The sequence below is a fragment of the Peromyscus leucopus genome, chromosome 19 (assembly GCF_004664715.2).
Source record: "Peromyscus leucopus breed LL Stock chromosome 19, UCI_PerLeu_2.1, whole genome shotgun sequence".
In the NCBI taxonomy this organism is placed as follows: domain Eukaryota; kingdom Metazoa; phylum Chordata; class Mammalia; order Rodentia; family Cricetidae; genus Peromyscus; species Peromyscus leucopus.
The window spans coordinates 48,105,686-48,125,590 of record NC_051079.1 but is presented as its reverse complement, the minus strand read 5'-3'; the positions used below and the strand labels follow the sequence as shown (position 1 = coordinate 48,125,590).

The following is a 19,905-nucleotide window of genomic DNA, read 5'->3' as shown; positions in this document are numbered from 1 at the left end:
GAACACCGTGGCTGCCCAGGCGAAACGCACTGCTTCCCTGTGTGGGTTCTCATGAAAACCGTCTTCATGCTTGCAAGGCAAACGCTTTCCACACCGAGCTGTCTCCCCAGCCCTTAAGCTGGTATTTATTACACAAACATGATTTCCCTAAGATCATGATTCCTTCCTTACAGAGCCTCTGGTTCTCTGCCAGGCAAGCTCAACTTTGCCAGCTAGATGAGGAGGAGAAGGTTAGCTTCAAGGCCTCCTTCCTGCCCCCACAAGCCCGCCTGTCTGTTCCCGGCTCCTGCAGCCCAGCTTGGAATCCCTGCCAGCCGGCCCGGCTGACTGCATATCCTAAGCACCTACTGTCAGGGCAAGACACTGCTAGAAAGATAATAAATAAAATGAAGTGAAACATTTAAAACCCAGCTGGGCGGTGGTGGCGCACGCATTTAATCCCAGCACTTGGGAGGCGGGGGCAGGAAGGTAGCTTTGAGTTTGAGTCCAGTCTGTTCTACATAGAAAGTTCTAGGACAGCCGGGACTATAATAGAGAGAGCCCCATCTCAAAAACACACAATTTTAAACAAAACAATAAATTATATTGCTTGTATGTTGGCATAAAATATATATTTAAAATTAATGTCACTTTTGTGTTTTGTTTAGGATTTAAAATTGTTTTATAACGTATTTATTTGTTAATTTATTTATTGTGTATGTAGGTGTGTGGATGCCACAGTAACTTGTGGAAGCCAGGGGACAACTTGGGGGCGTTGGTTCTTTCTTTCCACCACGTGGTTCCCAGGGTTTGAACTCGGGTTGTGGACCTGGTGGGAAACACCCTCGGCCACTGAGCTATCGCTGCAGCCCTTGGCCTTTGTAAGACAGGGTCGATCCTTGGGTATACTGTGCAGCTGGGATTAGCCTCGACTTCTGTCCTCCAGCCTCTGCTTACTGAGCCGGGATTACAGGCACATTCTTTTTTACTTTCATATTCGCAGTTTTGAGTGTTTTTCTTTTTGTTTTATTGCATGTGTATGAGTGCAAGGCTCGCATGTGCCCTGTGCGTGTGTGGAAGAAGGTCAGATGGTAACTCCTGGGATTCAGTTCTTTCCTTCTGCTGTGGGTTCTGGAGATCACACCCAGATTGTCAGATGTGAGGCAAGAGCTTTTATCCACTAAGCCATCTTCTACCCAAAAGTGCGTTATGTTTCTTTTGGTACTAATTCTAGTGGGGTTTGCTGTTTTTTTTTTTTCAGTCCGAGAGAAGAAAGACTTGAATTCCACTGACTTCATCTGTGTCTTGTAGCTCTCTCTTAAATTTTTAAAAAGATTTATTTATTTTATTGTATGAGTATGAATGTCTTGCCTGCATGTATGTCTGTGCACCACATGTGTGCCCGATGCCCTCAGAGGTCAAGAGATGGGGTTGGATTCCAAATGACTGTGAGCCACCGTGTGGGTGCTGGGAACCAAACCCAGGTCTTCTGAAAGAACAAGTGCTCTTGACCACTGAACCATCATCTCTCCAGCCCCCCTTAAAATAAATAATTATATATTACATATATTTTTTATGTATATATGTATATATGTGTATATATTGATAATGAAGCAGAGAGTGGGGGGAAAAAAAGACATATGCCACCACCACCAAGCAACATTTCATTTTTATATTATGTGTATGAGTGTTTTGTCTGTGTGTGCACCACATGGCGTCCCTGGTGACTGTGGACGTCAGAACTGTTAAGGACAGTTGTGAATTGCCACATGGATGCTAGGCACAGAACCAGTCCTCTCAAGAGCAGCAAGTGCTCCTAACCCCTGAAGCATCTCTCCAAACCCTTCTTGCTGCTTCTACAGCTGAGCTGAAAGGGCTCTTTGGATATTACACAACTCCAATCTCCTCTCTGAAAAGAGGAGAAACTGGTGTCCAGAAAATGGCCGTGAGCTGCACAATCAGACAGAACTCCAGAGCCCGCACGCAGGCTGCTTCCTGTCATGACAATGGTGCCACCTGGTGGTCATCCATAGAAGATGGGTACACGCTCATAGTAACTGGAGTCCCTTCAGACCCCTTCACTACCATCTACTTCTCCAGCCCCTGCAGATGCGGGGTCAACAAAAGCCTTCCTCTTCCATTAATTCCATGGCAGTCCGTCTTCACTGAACCCCAGCCTGCTAGAGATGAGCTGGTGTGATGTGATGAGGGGTGTAATTCATGACTATGGACACAGAGGTTTGAGCCATGGTTCAGCCCACTTTTTTTCTTTCTTTTTTAAATATTTACTTACTTATTCATTTATTTATTTTTATGTATGAGTGCTCTGTCTGCACATATGCCTGCATTACAGAAGAGGGCATCAGACCCCATACAGATGGTTGTGAGCCACCATGTGGTTGCTGGGAATTGAACTCAGAACCTCTGAAGAGAGAAGAGCCAGTGCTCTTAACTGCTGACCCATCTCTTCTCCAGCCCTGGCTCAGCCCATTTCTATTGATCATATTACTTTCTTTCTTTGTTTCTTTCTTTTTGTTTTGTTTTATTTTGTTTTGTTTTTTGAGACAGGGTTTCTGTGTAGCCTTGGAGCCTTTCCTGGAACTCACTCTGTAGCCCAGGCTGGCCTCTGCCTCCCGAGTGCTGGGATTCAAGACGTGTACCACCACCGCCCAGCTTGATCATATTACTTTCCACAGTTGTGTACACTGAGGCAAGCTGCTTAACCTCTCTGACACTGTTTACCCTCCTGTAAGGCATAGGTGGTTGGGTAATAACAGTACTTTTCTCAAGGTAGTTAGTTGAATGAGACACTGAGTGGACAAGCATTTATAGCACATCAGGTATTGATGTTCTAGGTGCTAGGATACCACGGTGACCTAAACACAGGAGTCCCAGAGTCACCAATGCCAGTGGATCTCCAAGTGAGGTCTCTGGATCATCAACCCAACGTCGCCGGGGAATTTACTTGAAAGGCAAATCTTTGAACCAGGTGATGGTGATGCACGCCTTTAATTCCAGCACTCTGGAGGTAGAGGCAGGATGATCTCTGTGAGTTCGAGGCCAGCCTAGTTTATAGAGCAAGTTCCAGGATGGCCAGGGTTACACAGAGAAACCCTGTCTTGAAAAACAAACAAACAAACAAACAAACAAACAAAAAGGCAAATCTTCAAGCCTTTGCCCAGAGCCCTGGTGAAGTTTTCTCCAGTCCTGCCTGGCCCACAGTCAGGACAAATCTCTCTCACCCACCAGTCCCCAACTAAGTAAATACACAGAGACTTATATTGCTTACAAACTGTATGGCCGCAGCAGCTTCTTGTTATCTATCTTAAATTACCCATTTCTATTAATCTATGTTGCCACATGGCTCGTGGCTTACCGGTACCTTACATCTTGCTTCTCATGGCGGCTGGCAGCGTCTCTCTGCCTCAGCCTTCCACCTCCCAGCATTCTCCTCTCTGCTTGTCCCCGCCTATACTTCCTGCCTGGCCACTGGCAATCAGTGTTGTATTTATTAACCGATCAGAGCAACACATTTAACATACACAGCACCCTGGAAGCAGAAGCTATGGCTGAGGCCCTGAGATCTGGATGGCAGATATGCTCGTCTCAGAAACTCTGGGCTTGGTGAGAGAGACACCGGATGGAGTTAAACACTATACACAGGCAAGATGATGGGTAAAAATGGCTTAGGAATAATGTCATAGGGAAGGGAGCGTTAATGATGGCCCGATGTGACGGTCATGGAGATGTCTGATAAAATTACTAGTTCCGGAGGAGATCTGAAAAGCAAAGTGTGTGTGCACACGCATGCACCGGGTGGGCATACGTGTCTGGAGGACATCAGGTGTCCTGGGCTGTCACTCTCTGCTTTATTCTCTTGAAACAGGATCCCTCACTGAGCCCAGAGCTAGGCTGGTGGCGTGCAAATCTCAGTCTTCTCTCTCTGTCTTCCTCATGCTGGGATTGTAGCTATTCACAGCCACGCCCACCTTTTTACCTGGGTGCTGCAGATTTGAACTTAAGTCTTCATGCTTGTGCAATAAGCACTGTATCCATCTCCCTAGTCCAACAATGACTTAATGTCATACAAGCAATACCTAGCTGTTTGACCCAGCTGCTCGGAGAGGTTGAGGACTGTGGTCTTTAGACTTTGGCTTTTGGAGGAGAGAAAAGAGTAATCAAACCCTGTGCCATATCACTGAGTTCCACCCCAACCTGCAGCCTTTTTGGATTAGTTATAGACCGGTTTAAAATCGAGATCCTGCCAGGCATGGTGGCTTGCTCCTTTAATCCCAGAGACGGAGACAGAGGTAGGTGGATCTCTATGCATCAAAGCCAGTCTGGTCTCTATAGTGAATTCTGGGACAGACAGGGCTACAAAAAACTAAAGGGGGAGGAAGGGAGGAAGAAAGGAAGGAAGGAGGGAGAGAGAACTATTTACATTGGAAGATTAAAGAGATTGTCTCAGCCGGGGCAGTGGTGGCGCACGCCTTTAATCCCAGCATTTGGGAGGCAGAGACAGGCAGATCTCTGTGAGTTTGAGGCCAGCCTGGTCTACAAAGTGAGTTCCAGGACAGCTAGGGCTATACAGAGAAACCCTATCTTGAAAAACTAAACTAGAGAGAGAGAGAGAGAGAGAGAGAGAGAGAGAGAGAGAGAGAGAGAGATTGAGAGATTGAGAAATTGTCTCTGCCACACCATTTCTAATTCCAAGACATTCGATGCTCAAGGCTATTTCTCTATCAACTCCTATACTGGCAGACTTCTACCACATTAGGACCACATGCTGCAAGGCTGCCGCCTCCTTCTTCAAGGCATTATCTATTTAAGTCCCACACGCATCCTTGTGTGGAAAGAGAGGGTACTTCTCTGGGTTACAGGGAGCCTCCACTTCGTGCACCTCGGGAACGAAGGCTGCCTGAAAGCCAGACACAGTCAGCACAGGCAAGCAAGCCGTGAGGAGACGCAGACTAGCCCATTCTGTTGCGAACTTCTGCTCTCATCTCCTGTTAAGTCATTCCTCTTTCAGGCAGCTCTAATCCACCATGCAGCCCATCCACTGTGCATTTCATTTCAATGCTATATTTTTCTGAGAACTTCCTTTGGTGGTTTTAAAATATACTCCAATGTGATTCGTGCTTTTTTTAAAAATTCTTCCATTGTGCATTTCTTTTTCCTTTTCTTTCTCTCTCTTTTTTCTTTTTTCCTCTCTCTCTATTTCTTTTTTCTTTCTTTCTTTTTTTCTTTTCTTTTTTTTTTGAGACAGAATCTAACCATGTAGCTCTGGCTATCCTGGAACTCACAGAGATCCACCTGCCTCTGCCTCCCAAGCACTAGGATTAAAGGCATGCGTCATCATGCCGGACTTCATGGTGTACTTCCTTAAGCACTTTTTTTTTTCCAGAGCTGAGGACCGAACCCAGGGCCTTGCGCTTGCTAGGCAAGCACTCTACCACTGAGCTAAATCCCCAACCCCAGCATTTCTTATATAATCATTTCAGATTCTAGTATCTGAAGTCTTTAGGGGTATCTACATCTGACTCATCTTTGTGCTAGCTCTTCTGGCGACTGGTTTCCAGGTATACTGATTTCATATAAACTTATATTTGGTTTTATGTTGTTTGTGGGAAACTGGGGGCCCCAGCTGAGGAAAGCCTTCAACGGTGAAAGTTCACTTTTTCTTCTGCTGGGAGCTGGGCCGTATTAGCTAAGAAATCTATTTCCGACTTGATGTGAATGTCCGGTTTAGCTCCCTCAGGTTTAGCTGGGGAAAGACAAGAAGACATGGCCGACCTCACTCCCCTGACCATGAATTAGCTCCAGTATTTGCTGTCCGACAGCTGTAGGCTGACAGCTTTCTCTCCCCTAATCCATTTGGTCTCTGTCTCTGTCTCTCTTCTCTCTCTCTCTGGTTTTCCGAGACAGGGTTTCTCTGTGCAGCCCTAGCTGTCCTGGAACTCACTCTGTAGACCAGGCTAGCCTCAAACTCAATGATCCATCTGCCTCTGCCTCCTGAGTGCTGGGATTAAAGGTGTGTTTGGATGCTCTTTTTCTTAGATTTCTTGTAAGCGCTTGCCCAAGATTCACTTTACTTCTCTGGAGTTGCGGAATGCATGTTGTTTGTTTATTTGTTGTTTTGTTTGGTTTTTCGATTTACTCAGGATCTAGGTAAGCGCTTCAAAATACTGACTTGGATGAGTACAGAGGCGGGAGGGAGTCCCTTCATCTCTTCTTTCCGTGGTTTATCAATCTCTGTTGAATCCCTACTTTTGCAGGCCGGGCTGGGAGCAGCAGTAGCAGACGCAGAGCAGGGCCTATTCCCTGTCAGAGACAACACAGGGTGGAGGAATGGGATATTGCAATAAATATTGGCCAGTGGTACCCCTCAGGAACAAAACCGTGCTATGGGAGTTCAGGGGAGGAATACCATGAGAAGCCTCTAGATCAGTGGTTCTCAGCCTTCCTAACGCTGGGACCCTTCAATACAGTTTAATAATGTTGCAGTGACCCCCAACCAAAAAATTATTTTTGTTGCTATTTCATAACTGTTATTTTGCTGCTGTTATGGATCATGACGCAAACATCTGATATGCACCATATCTGATATGCGACTCCTGTGAAAGGACCATTCAACCTTTCCCCAAAGGGCTGTGACCCACAGGTTGAGAACCAATACTCTAGAAGCTAGCTTTGTGAGGAAAAACACACTCTAACAGATGAGTAGAAAGTAGTTGAGGCCCAGGGGGAAAGGCTGGAGTAGAAAATGAGAAACGAAAGGAGTTAGGCTTGGCTTGGGCAGAGGGAGAGCACCCAGGGTGTGAGCATGCTAGCCCAAAGGCTGAGGAGATTCCCTGAAGAGACTAGATTCTGTGCTGGAGAAAAGGAGAAAGGTATAACTAAATGGGACAAAACAGTTTATTGTGCAGAACTGGGAGATGACCCCGGGCCTGAGATATTAAAACCTCCACTGAGCACCCCCAGTCCCTCAATTTAGTTTCCACGGGCTACAGGAAAAATGGGGTGACTAAGTGGGAGAAAAACCATTCCACAAAGTCCAGTGAGTGGCTACCCAGGAGCAGGGCAGTGTTGGGTGGCGGCCATCTCCAGAGGGATGATAGGGTTGCCAGCTTCCGGCTCACCTGCTGAGGCTGGGTTCCCAAGCTCTGTAGAAGTCAGGTAGGTAACAGTGTATGTCTCGCACTGTCTGCCTCAGAGGCCCATAGACTGCTAGAGTCCAAGCTGACCACAACTTAGCCGTCCTTAAAAAAAAAAAAAAAAAAAGCCGGGCTGGAGAGATGGCTCAGCGGTTAAGAGCACTGGTTGTTCTTCCAGAGGTCCTGAGTTCAATTCCCAGAAACCACATGGTGGCTCACAACCATCTGTATTGACATAATGAGATCTGGTGCCCTCTTCTGGCCTGCAAGCATGCATGTAGGCAGAACACTGTATACATAATAAATAAATCAATCTTAAAAAAAAAAAAAAAAAAAAAAAGCCGGGCGGTGGTGGCGCACGCCTTTAATCCCAGCACTCGGGAGGCAGAGCCAGGCGGATCTCTGTGAGTTCGAGGCCAGCCTGGGCTACAAAGTGAGATCCAGGACAGGCTCCAAAGCTACACAGAGAAACCATGTCTCAAAAAACAACAACAAAAAACAAAAAACAAACAAACAAACAAAAAAACCACACCAAAAAAAAAGAAAAAAAGAAAAGAAAAACCCACCAATCCAAAAAACCAATCAACCCTGAAAGGACTTCGAGTGACCCAGCTGACTGCATCCCCGGTTACCAGGGAACAGGACAAGTTGCAATGTTCCATCACAGGAAACGAGGGGAATGCTCCAAGCCCCCGCCAGCATGTTTCCAGCCAGCTGTCCTTTATACGCTTGGCACAGGAGCTGAACGGGTTTAAGAGTAGCAGCAGCTTGTCTGGCTAAGCACTTCATCCCGTGATCCCCTCCCAGGCACAGCACCACAGCCGTCCGCACTAAAAGGCTGCGCTGCAGTCCCAACATGGCAGAGGGAAGCTGTGGAACGGCCTCCTCCTGACTGTGCTGCACACACCTAGAAACCAGACCCACGGGAGGAAATCACACCCCTGCAGTAATCTCATCTGGTAGTAAGTTAAAGATAATGTACATGTTCTCATCTACTACATACACGGTGTTCCTTGCTATCCGCCGCTGCTGTGATATATTTGTCAAAAGAAATGCCACTGGTACATATCCTCAGTCTCCTCCGGTCTTGTCTTTGACGTTCATGAATATGATGATTTAAGGAGTTGTTTGTTTTTGTAGATCTAATTCAGTCACAGGTTTCTCTTGTTTAGGTTGAGGCTATGAATCTTCTGGAAGAATTCTGTGGTGAGGTGCTCTTGCCATGACCAGAGGGCCTGTGCATGACGTGATTTCAGAGGCGCTATGGGCTTTCTTGGTTACTTCCCTTTTCCCTCGGCCATGTTCTATTCACTGGGAAGTGAGTCACCCAGCAGAGCCTACTATTAGAGGGAGGGAGGTCAGCTCAGCGAACTGATCTTAAATTACTTACAATTCTTTAATTAAGGAAGATCTGTGGCCACCCACCCCTACTTTTAAAAACTAAGTTCAGCATGGATTTATGACCGGGGCTTAGCCACACATTAATTATTTTTAAGTGTGCTAATACATTTATTCATGTGTGTGTGGGAGTGCACATGTTCCACAGCGCTGTTTTGGAGGTCAGAGGACAACTTGTGGGGGTTGGGCGCTCTTTCCACCATGTGAGTCCCAGGGACTGGATTCAAGTCACCAGGCTTGGAAGCAGATGCCTTTAGTTGCTGAGCCGCCTTGCCAACACACACTTAACATTTTTAAACTTTTAATGACTCATTTTTATTTTCACGTATGCGCCTGCTTATAGGTATGTATACCACCTGAGTACACCGTCCGTGGTGACCAGAAGAGGGTTCAAGACTCCCTGAAACTGGAGTTACAGACATTGTGAGCTGCCATGTGGGCGCTGAGAATTGTACCTGGCTGGGTCCTTTGCAAGATCAAGTGCTGAACACCCCAAAACCCAGCTCCCCAAAACATCCCCCAATTTCAAAGATTGTATTTTTTGTGTCTGTAAGCACATGTATATGAAGGCATCAGACTCTAGAGCTGGAGTTAAAGGCAGAAAGGCAGCCGAGTCCCTAACACCCTATGGGTACTGTGAGCGCTGGTTCCCCGCAGAAACAGCAAGTGTTCTTAACCTGAACCATCTCTCTATACCACTTATTTTCTCAACCTTTTCCTTAAAAAAACAAAACAAAACATAGTTCTTTATTGATTCTTTGGGAATTTCACATCATGCACCCTAACTAACCTTTGCTTTTTATTTTTTGGTTTTTGCAGACAAGGTTTCACTGTGTTGTTTTGGTGCCTGTCCTGGATCTTGCTCTGTAGACCAGGCTGGCCTCGAACTCACTAAGATCCACCTGGCTCTGCCTCCCAAGTGTTGGGATTAAAGGTGCAGGTCGCCGCCGCCGCCACCACCACGCCCGAGCGCCCCCCCCCCAACCTTTATTTTTAAAAATGTTATGTGTAGGTAAAAGTTCAGGTGTTTTGCCTTAGTTTATGTCTGTGCACCATGTCTGTGCAGTGTCCTCTGAGGCCAGAAGAGGCATCGTATCCCCTAGAAGAGCAGCCAGTGCTCTTAACTGCTGAGCCATCTCTTCAGCCTCCGTTTAGGTAGTTTATGCATCAGACAATGCAGTATCATCTAACAAAAGAATGTGGCATGAGCACATGCCACAATGTGAATGAATTTTAGAATATACTTCCAGCCAGGTGGTATGCTTTAATCCCAGCACTCAGGAAGAAGGCAGAGGCAGGCAGATCTCTGAGTTCGAGGCTGGCCTAGTCTACAGTGAGTTTCAGAATAGCCATGGCTACAGAGAAACCTTGTGTCAAAACACACACACACACACACACACACACAAAAAAAAAAAAAAAAAAAAAAAAAAAAAAAAAAAACAGGGCTGGAGAGATGGCTCTGTAGTTAAAAGCACTGGCTACTCTTCCTGAGGACCTGTGTTCAATTCCCAGCACCTACATGGCAGCTCACTACTGTTGTAGTTCCAGTTTCAGGAGATCTGATATTCTCACACAGACATGCAGGCAAAGCAACAATGCATATAAAATGAAAACAAATCATTTAAAAAAAAAATCTTTTTGGAAAAACAAAAAACCCTATAGTACCTGGATATGGCAGGGCACTCGAGGTAATGCCAGCACTCATGAGGCCAAGCAGAATCCAGGCCAGCCTGGGCTACATAGGGAGTCCTGTCCCCCCAAATCAAAACAGTACAACTCAGGAATCAAACATGTGGCAATGTGCTTGAGACCTCAGCAGTTCAGAGTGCTTACTGTCTTCCAGGGGACCAGAGTTCAGCCCCAGCATCCAGATCAGGAGGCTCACAACCACCCATAGCTCCAGCTCCAAGAGTCTAGCAACCTTCTCCATCCCAACACACAGCAGATGCTTATAGACACACACACACACACACACACACACACACAAACAAAACACGAATAAAACAAACGAAACAGCAACCAACCAAACACAACACCTTTGCCAATGTTCTAGGGGCTTTTATTTCAAACAAGGTCTCACCTTGTGGACCTGAATACAGAGCTCTGTCTGCCTCCCAGAGTGCTGGGGTTAAAGGATGCTCCTAGACCTGGCTTTCTTTGAGGGGTTCCAAATTGTAACCCAGTAGAGACCCAATTGCACAGTACCCTAATTTTGCTAGGATTACAGATGTGCCACCAAGAGCAGCTCTGCCAGGTTACTTTCCACACTGGCTTTCTTAGCTGTTACAGGAATAGTAGCACCTAAAAGACTACTAAAAGCGGACATGCCTTTAAGCCCAGAACTCTGAAGGCAGAGGCAGTTGGGAAGCTATGAATACCGTCCAGCCAAGCTTACATAGAGACCCTGTCTCAAAGCAATAAAAAAAGCAAGCCCTTCCAGAACACTTAGTACCATCTGAACACCACTGTGTCCTTGGAGCTAGATGCCAGCTTCCGGAGAGCAGAAACCGTTATCTTTTTTATTGCTGATGAAAATAGGACTTGGTGTCTATTTGTGGGGTGACTGATTCTTAGGTACTTTATGTACCAATGTGGAACAACCTCCAAGAAGTGCTAAGGAAAGCAAGGCAAGTGCAAGCTATCCATCTTGCACAGCCGGTGTGGGGGGGTAGAGGAGAAACACACCCACACACGTTTATATATGGCTCAGGTCTCGAAGGCTCCACTTCTGGTTGGGCTACACTTGATTGATCAACAGTTGCGCCCTGCTCTGGCCCTTTAAGAACCAAACTGGAAGCCAGGGGGTGGTGGATTAAAGGTGAGCCTTCAATCCCAGCACTAGGAGGCAGAGGCCAGCCTGGTCTACAGAGCTAGTTCCAGGATGAGACTGCTGAAAATCTAAAAAGACCCAAACTGGCTGTGTTAATTCACACTTGTAATCCCAGCAATAAAGGAGGCCAAGTCAAGAAAATTGACACCAATTTGAGGGCAGCCTGGACTACAGTGAAACCCATCTCAAGAATTGGTCCATGTTCAGACAACCCACACAGCTCTACTTTTTTGCTGCCTTGTAAATCTTGCTATATAACCCTGGCTGGCCTGGAACTCTTAGGTACTGGATGCTGGGGTTAGAGGTAGTCCCTCCAATGCCTGAGCTACATATAAATAGTTCCACTTTCAAAACAGCACTGGCTGACAAATTAATGCCAGAAGGGCAGCCTCAGCATCTCCTCTCCTCTCCCTTTCCCATTCTCAGAAAACCAGTCTGCAAACCCAGGCTTGCCCAACCCACAACCTCGAAGCTCCTGCATGTGTTCCCATATACAATCTTCACACCAAACAATACACGGCCTTGGTGTGGCCCTGGAAGGTCCCTAAGCGACAGAGGTGTGATGGTCCACACCTTTAATCCTAGCACTCGGGAGGCAGAGGCAGGCGGATCTCTGAGTTTGAGGCCAGACTCATCTACACAGTGGGTTTAAGGACAGCCAGGACTATGGAGAGACACCCTGCCTAGAAACAAATAAACATTAGAACCAAAATAGCTTATACAAAGCAATTTATTAACAGAAAATAATTTGAGAAGTCCTGTTCACAGACGGCGACCACGACGCCCACCCTTCCTTCGGGTGCTGTCCGAGGGGATGGGAGTGACATCCTCTGTGAGAAGGAAGGAAAAAATGTCATTGCAGGTAGCTACACGAGGACACAGGTCTCCCCTCCCTAGACTAACTAGCAGACCTTTTACAACGGCCCACCTCACCTGCCATTTCCTCATCCCAACTCATGCTGGGAGGGGACATGGGCTCTGAGAAGGCACACAAACACCAGAGGAGAAGGACACATCCTTTTTCTAACTCAGAGCCTACCGACTCTAATACCAAGTGGCCCTACACCAGCAACTGTGGCTGTTTGCTCTTTAGACTCAGTGTGTGCAACTCTTCCTCATCTGGACTGTCCCAGGGGGCAGGCTCTAACATTTAGTAAGGAGACAAAGGGTGCCAAAATCAGACTCTCAAGTGTTTCCAAGCTTTCCCAACACAGATGGGAAAAAACATGATATAACAGATACAGGGGTATTTATGGAGATGAACTCTCACAATGTCTTTTACAGGCTCTTGTAACAAAAGTAACCGCCACCAGTCACCAGACAAGCTTTGAACCATTATGCACATCACGTGGTTTGGAAGGGGTCAATGCTTTCCAAATGTTAGCTAGAGGGGGCACTTACCAATCCGCCCAATCTTCATCCCTGAGCGAGCGAGAGCTCTGAGGGCTGACTGGGCTCCAGGTCCAGGGGTCTTGGTCCTAGAAAATGAAGGATTGTTGGCCAAGTCAGTGGAAATGTTCCTAAAACCATATGGTTCTAATATACTTCTGAATGGGGGGTGCAGATCTGCACACTCTGTGAGGGAGGCATACAAAACTTTACTTTGTGGGTCACTCTGATTTTCATATTACATCATCTCACAACAAAACTCAACCTTTCAAAATTGCTAAATGAGGGCTGGAGATGGCTCAGCGAAGAGCACCACCGTTCTAGCAGAGGACCTGGTTCTGTTCCCCATCACCCACATGGCAGCTTACAACCACCTGCAACACCAGTTCCAAGAGATTCACAGTCCTCTTCAGGCCTCCACAGGGAACTAGTGGTACACACACAGGCAACACACCCATGTAATTTTTTTTCCATTTTTTTGGTGTGTGTGGGTGGCAGGACAGAGATATGCTGGGATTAAAGGTATATGTCACCTGCAAATCCTTAAGGGGGTACACAAGAAACGCCCCTCACCGCACACAGCTACTCAGCCTGGCTGAGCTCTCCACTCCCCCCTCCCCTGCCATTCCTATTCCAGCTCCCACGTCTTCATGGACTTCCCCAACAGCTTCCCATGTAGCATCTTTCCACTCAGCAGCTGCCTCTTCTAGTTTTCACGCCCAAGTCCTTGCTCTCTGCTCCATAAGACACAAGACCCACAAGGCTTCATCCCTGCTTCCTGGAGCACACCTCATGCCAATCATTCCTTTAATGCCCAGCTTCTTTCCCACCTCAAGGAGTTTCTCTTGTAGTTGTCTATCTGGACTACGCACCCCCAGCACATCATTTAAGCTCAAGCAGGCCTCAAACTCATCAGGCAACCAATCATCAACTGCAAACTCTCGACCCCCTTGCCTCCACTTTCTGGGACAGCAGCGTGTACTACCACACTCAGTCTAACTGGTGCTGGAAACGAAGGGTGGTCTCATGTACGCTAAAAAAGCACTCTACAGTAAGGACAAACATAGAGGAACAACACATTCATTTTTTTTTTTTTTTTTTGAGGCAGAAGCTCACTGGATAGCTCTGGTTAACCCCAAACTCTAGATCCTCCTACATTGGTTCCTGAGGGCTAAAATTACAGGTATCAGCCACCATGCCTAACCAGGAACATACATACACACACATGCCTAAAACAGCTTGCTCTCAGACATAACGGAGAATCAAATCTCCAATCCACGCCGTGACTTACTACAATCTAGCCCTTGAGTCTTCCATACCTGTTTCCTCCTGTGGCACGGAGTTTGATATGCAGGGCAGTGATGCCCAGCTCCTTGCACCTCTGGGCCACATCCTGGGCAGCCAGCATGGCTGCATACGGAGAGGACTCATCTCTGTCAGCCTTTACCTTCATCCCCCCAGTCACCCGGCAGATGGTTTCCCTGGGGACAGAAGCAGAGCCATGTCTTCATTTTCCAACAAGGACACATGGAACACTTACTGAACCCCAATGAGCACAGTCTTAACAATTAGGTAGGACAGGCTGGTTAACTTGAGCATACATCCTGATAGTTGTGTTTATAGGGTTCCAAAGACCCTATGTAGTGAACTTCTTAAGATAATAATTAGTTTTGCATTTTTATCTTCATAACTTCCACAATGTAACACGTGTGTATAATCTTTAACATACGCAGCTGGAAATGTAGCTTATTAGTTGGTACTGGATGCCCACAAAGCAAAGCCCTAGATTCAACCTCCAAAACCACAGCAAAGGGGTAGTGGAGGCAGGAGGATCAGAAAGTCAAGTTTATCTTCAGCTACACGAAACTGTTTTCTCTTATAACTCATGGGAACTTAAGCCCAACAGTAATTCTTTAGCGTGAATCCCATCAACTGCTATACCCAGCCCCTTTGAGCTTGGTTTTATGCCTCCCTGCTCAAATACTCACTTGCCAGAAAGATCAGTAACATGGACAAAGGTGTCATTGAAGGATGCGAAGATGTGGCAGACACCAAATACATTCTCTCCTTCAGCCACTTGAGGCCCAAGGCTGATGACCTGTTCTTCCTTCTTTTCCTTCCCCTTGCGAGGTGCCATTTCTAAGTGGAAAGAGAACCTCAAAGTTAATGACAGACAGAAGGGTTCCAGAACATTTTTCTTTACCTACTAAAGGAAACCCAAGCTTTGCTCCTTCAGCTCCCTAATAACCAACCTCTTTGTACCTGGAGAGTTATTGGGTCATAACTAAAAGGAGGTGCCAAGAGAAGAGACAATTTCTCAACAAAAGCTCAAGCATTTTTAGGATCAGTCTATGGTTCCAGCAATAGACCACAAGCATCTCTAACTTTCACAGCAGCGATCTAAAATAGATAACACAGAACTCAGGTCTCAGGCCCAAGTTCCACTCCCAACTCCCCTCTCCCCTTCCTCAAGCCTGGAGGTTTATTTGCCCACGGTGACACAATTGAAGTCACTGCAAGGCAGTCAAACAGCAGAGACCACAACAGCTTAGGGGTTCTCTGGCCATACACAATACTTAAATCTAAGCTTCCTGGGTGCCAGAAACCACTTCCAAGAAGCCTAAAAAGACAAGACAAAAAGTCAAAGCCAAGATCACTGGAGAGTGGCAGGAAGATCCAAGAGCAGGGGAGCCCACTGTCCACATCCTAACTTTTCTACACTCAATATCCTGCCAAGCAATTCACCTCATGACAGCCTTTCACTGTGTAGAACCAAACCTTTCAACCTTTACATACATCAGCAAACATTAAAAAAGTGTGCCAGTGCACACCTTTGATCCCAGCACTCCAGAGGCAGGTGGATCTCCCTGAGTTCAAGGCCAGCCTGGTCTACAGAGTGAGTTCCAGGACAGGTACCAAAACTACACAGATCCTCCTGGCTCTGCCTCCCCAAGTGCTGGGATTAAAGGTGTGCACAGCAGCACCAGCACAGCACCACCAGGCTCAATTTTGCTTTTGCTATCTTTTATGAATTGTAAGTACATCATATATGCAAGCCCTGTGAAGAGTCATGTTCCTAGCAGGTTCACAACCGCTGCTCTAGCCTATAATGTACGTGCAGTCACAGGACTTGCAGGCCTTTGACCAATCTGAGGCTAAGGATCAGAACCACCAACCAACACTTTCAGAAGAAACTAGTACTGGCAGCACTCATGAAAATCAGGCCAAATCCCAGCAAATAGGAGGGTCTGTCCAGGACGATGCAGTGTCCAAGCCTGTCTTTTAGTCTCTTCCTAGAACCAAGAAGCCCCTACTCCACAAACCGCCCTCCTAGGCCTTAAAGCACACGGGCAGGTTTAGGAGGTACAGTCACCTGCCCTTACCCTCAAACTAGGCTAACAAACACGATCCGGTAGGGTACAAATCGTTCCAGTTTGATGTCTACTCAATGTAGCTTGGCCGTGCTCAGTGGAGATTTAGAGAATGATTGATTATTCGGGAAAATGTAAGCATATGGCGTCGGTCCGAGTCTGCTAGGGAGCACCCGACAGGCAATGTGTCCGACTCAGGGGGGGGTTAGGGAGCAAGCACCCCGACAGGCAATGTGCACGACTCAGGGGGGTTAGGAAGCAAGCACCCGACAGGCAATGTGCACGACTCAGGGGGGGTTAGGGAGCACCCTGGCAGCCAATGGGTCCGACTCAGGGTTTTACTCTTCGATTTACAGAGGGGCCCGGCACGACTCCTGCTCGTATTTTTCACGGTAGGAAACGGGGTTAGGGGCAGGCCTGAGGCTGCCCGCTGGCCATCTCGTGGGGTGCCGGTGCACCCGCGACTAGGGACGCGCCCCCCGGACGCTCCGCGCGACACGGCCAGGCCCAGGGCAGGACCCGCACCCACGGCCGGCTTCCCGATCGCAGGCCAGAGAAGGCCGCCTCCGGGACACGGCGCAGCCCGCGGGCCCCGTGGGTCGCGGCCGCCCGTCTCGCCCACGCCCCTGGCTCGGCGACCGCGCACGGAACCCCGGCCCCGACCCCGCAGATGCCCCTGGCCGGAGGATGCCGCACGATTCTCGGCGGCCGGGCCTCCTACCTGAACGTCGTCGCCGGACTCCTCCACCGGAAAGAGAGAGACGGAAGGGGCGGGCAGGCGGGTCACTTCCGCGTTCCGGAAGTGGGCCGCTGAGGTCACGGAGCGACGCCGGCTCCCCCGGAAGAAGCCTCTAGTCCCTGTCTCCAAGGACGCTAAGGCGGCCAGCGAGGGGAGACGGCTTGCTAGGGACGCCGGGTGCTACGCGTCGCTGCGACCCGACCTGCTGCCTAGGGGACCGCGCGGAGCGGGACACGCTCGGGAGAAGAGGCGGGCTAGGCGCCAGGTCGCGGTGGCCGCAGCTAGACGGACTTCCGCCATCAGGACCGCAGGCCAGGCAGCCTGGAAGCGACAGCGCACCTCGTGGTGCGGAGGAGAATAACAGCAACAATAGAGCAGCCTTGTAATGCAGCTTTGGCCCCTTTTGCACAGTGCAGAGAGCCTTACATGCTACCCTGCACTAAAGCATCTTTATATTCGGTGTTTCGGTTAATTCTCTCGACACAAACTAGATACCTTTGATTTCCATTGTGCAGATAGGTGTATGAACTGAGACCACGTATGTGGTATGATTTGGGGTCATGACATAAAAGCCCCATGTTTAATAGTCATTTTCATATATCCCTCTAATAACAGTATTGCAGAACCTTGGCGAACCGGGAGATTTGTCGATGGAAATGAGGAGAAGGGCGGAGAAATGTTCCTTGTAAAACTTGAAAAACGGGCTGGAGAGATGGCTCAGAGGTTAAGAGCACTGGCTGCTCTTCCAGAGGTCCTGAGTTCAGTTCCCAGCAACCACGTGGTGGCTCACAACCACCTGTAATGAGATCTGGTGCCCTCTTCAGGCATGCAAGCATACATACAGGCAGAATACTGTATACATATATATAAACATAAATAAATCTAAAAAAAAAAAAAAACTTGAAAAACATGGGTACAATACACACACACACACACACTGGCTGTACATACATCCATAGAGTCATATTACAGAGCATGGCAAACAGTAGCGCTACATATACAGAGACACAGATACATATAGCTAAATAATAAAATTTATATATTGCATATAGTTCTCTGTGTACTGGAATTGATACCACTCTGAAAGACTTCAGCTACATTTAGGGAAATTTTATTCTTTTGAGACAGGGTCTCACTGTGTCACCATGACCGGCCTGGAACTTGCTGTGTAGATCAGGCTGGCCTGGAACTCACAGAGATCCACCTGTCTCTGCCCCCAGACCACTAGGATCAAGTGTGTGTGTGTGTGTGTGTGTGTGTGTGTGTGTGTGTGTGTGTCGCCGGGCAGTGGTGGCGCACCCCTTTAATCCCAGCACTGGGGAGGCAGAGCCAGGTGGATCTCTATGAGTTTGAGGCCAGCCTGGTCTACAGAGCCAGTTCCAGGATAGGCTCCAAAAGCTACACAGAAAAACCCTGTCTCAAAAAACAAACAACACCCCCCCCACAAAAAAAAAAAAAGAAAAGAAAGAAAGAAGAGAGACCTCCCACTAATCTTACATTCTTACATTTAGCATGTTGTCTTTCCCAGTATTACTTAGGGATATACATATGGGAAAGGACTTTAGGGGAAGTAGACAAGATCTCTTGTAGCCCAGGCTAGCCTTGAACTGCCTGTATTGCTGAGGATAACCTTGAACTCCTGACTCTTGCTTCTGCCTCCTGAGTGCTGGGATTATAGATACATACCACCATGCATGGCTTTTTTTTTCTCCTTTCTTTCTTGTTTTTGTTTTTTTCTTGTTTTTAAGACAGGATCTCATGTAGTCTAGGCTGGTATGGAACTTGTTGTGTAGCTCAGACTGCCCTTTAACCCCTGATCTCCCTGTTTCTACTTTCAGACTTCTGGTATTACAGGTGTATGTTGCCACACCCAGCAGGGTGCTTTAAAAAAGCCGTGTTTATGGTAGACATTTCACACTAAACAGAAAATAGGTAGAGAAGCTGGGAGTGGTGATGCACACCTTCTATCCTAACATTTGGAGACTGAGGCAGGTGGAGGTTTGTGAATTCAAGATCAACCTAGTTTACACAGTGAGTTCCAGAGTTCCAGGCCAGCCAGGGCTATATCGTGAGATCCTGCCTAAAAAAAAAAATAAAAATAAGGGGGCTTGGAGAGATGGCTCAGTGGTTAAGGGTACCAACTTCTCTTCCAGAGGACACAGATTTGAATCCCAGCACTCACATGACAGCTCACAACTATCTGGAACAACACTCCCAGGAGATCTGACGCCCTCTTTAGCCCTCCTAGGGCACTGCATGTATGTGGCGCACAGGTACACTTGGCATAAAATAGAAGTAAATAAAATCTAAATAATAATTTTATTTACTTATTATGTATACAATATTCTGCCTGCATAATATGCAGGCCAGAAGAGGGGACCGGATCTCATTGTAGATGGTTGTGAGCCACCCTGTGATGGCTGGGAATTGAACTTAGGACCTCAGAAAGAGCAGCCAGTGCTGTTAACCTCTGAGCCACCTCTCCAGCCCCTAAAGAGGAATTTTAAAATGTGAGTGTCTGTGTATGTATGAGAAGGACTGAAGGCCTTAGTGGTGTGCCTGGTGCCTGTGACAGTCAGAAGGGGGTGGCAGAGCCCATGGAACTGGAGTTATGAATGGCTGTGAGCCAACATCTGGGCACTGGGAACTGAACCAGGTCCTCTGCTAGAGCTAGAGCAAGAGCAATTGCAGTAAGTGTTCTTAACCACTGAGCATCTCTCCAGTCCCCAAGCCTGAGAATTTTAACATAGACGTAAATGAAGTTAATAGAAAGCAAGGAGCAAGGAAAATAGCAAGCCAGGGTGTGTGTGGCTTCTCGGGAGTCAGCCCTTCATTTTGCTTGTTCGTATGTTTGTTTGAGACAAGGTCTTAAGTAGGGGGAGCTGGTCCTGAACTCCCCATCATCCTTCGGCCGGCTCCAAGTGTTGTAATTACAGGTATGTGCTACCTTGTGTAGCTGAGACCTCTCTTTAAGGATGGGTTTGTCTGTTTGCATCTTTTCCATGAACTGTTTATATTCTTTAAAGATTAGGACTCTTTTGTTCT

General features: G+C 47.5%; 1 protein-coding gene across 1 annotated transcript; it reads right to left on the bottom strand.

Annotated features, from left to right (window-relative positions):
- Window positions 1–12,073: 12,073 nt before the first annotated feature.
- Rps14 (ribosomal protein S14) lies at window positions 12,074–16,947 on the bottom strand. Its single transcript, XM_028890107.2, has 5 exons — window positions 16,843–16,947; window positions 14,739–14,889; window positions 14,070–14,231; window positions 12,763–12,839; window positions 12,074–12,191 (listed from the first exon to the last, which is right to left on the bottom strand). The coding sequence occupies exons 2-5, from the start codon at window positions 14,885–14,887 to the stop codon at window positions 12,124–12,126; spliced, it is 456 nt and encodes a 151-aa protein (XP_028745940.1). The 5' UTR covers window positions 14,888–14,889; window positions 16,843–16,947; the 3' UTR covers window positions 12,074–12,123.
- Between the last annotated feature and the right edge of the window lie 2,958 nt (window positions 16,948–19,905).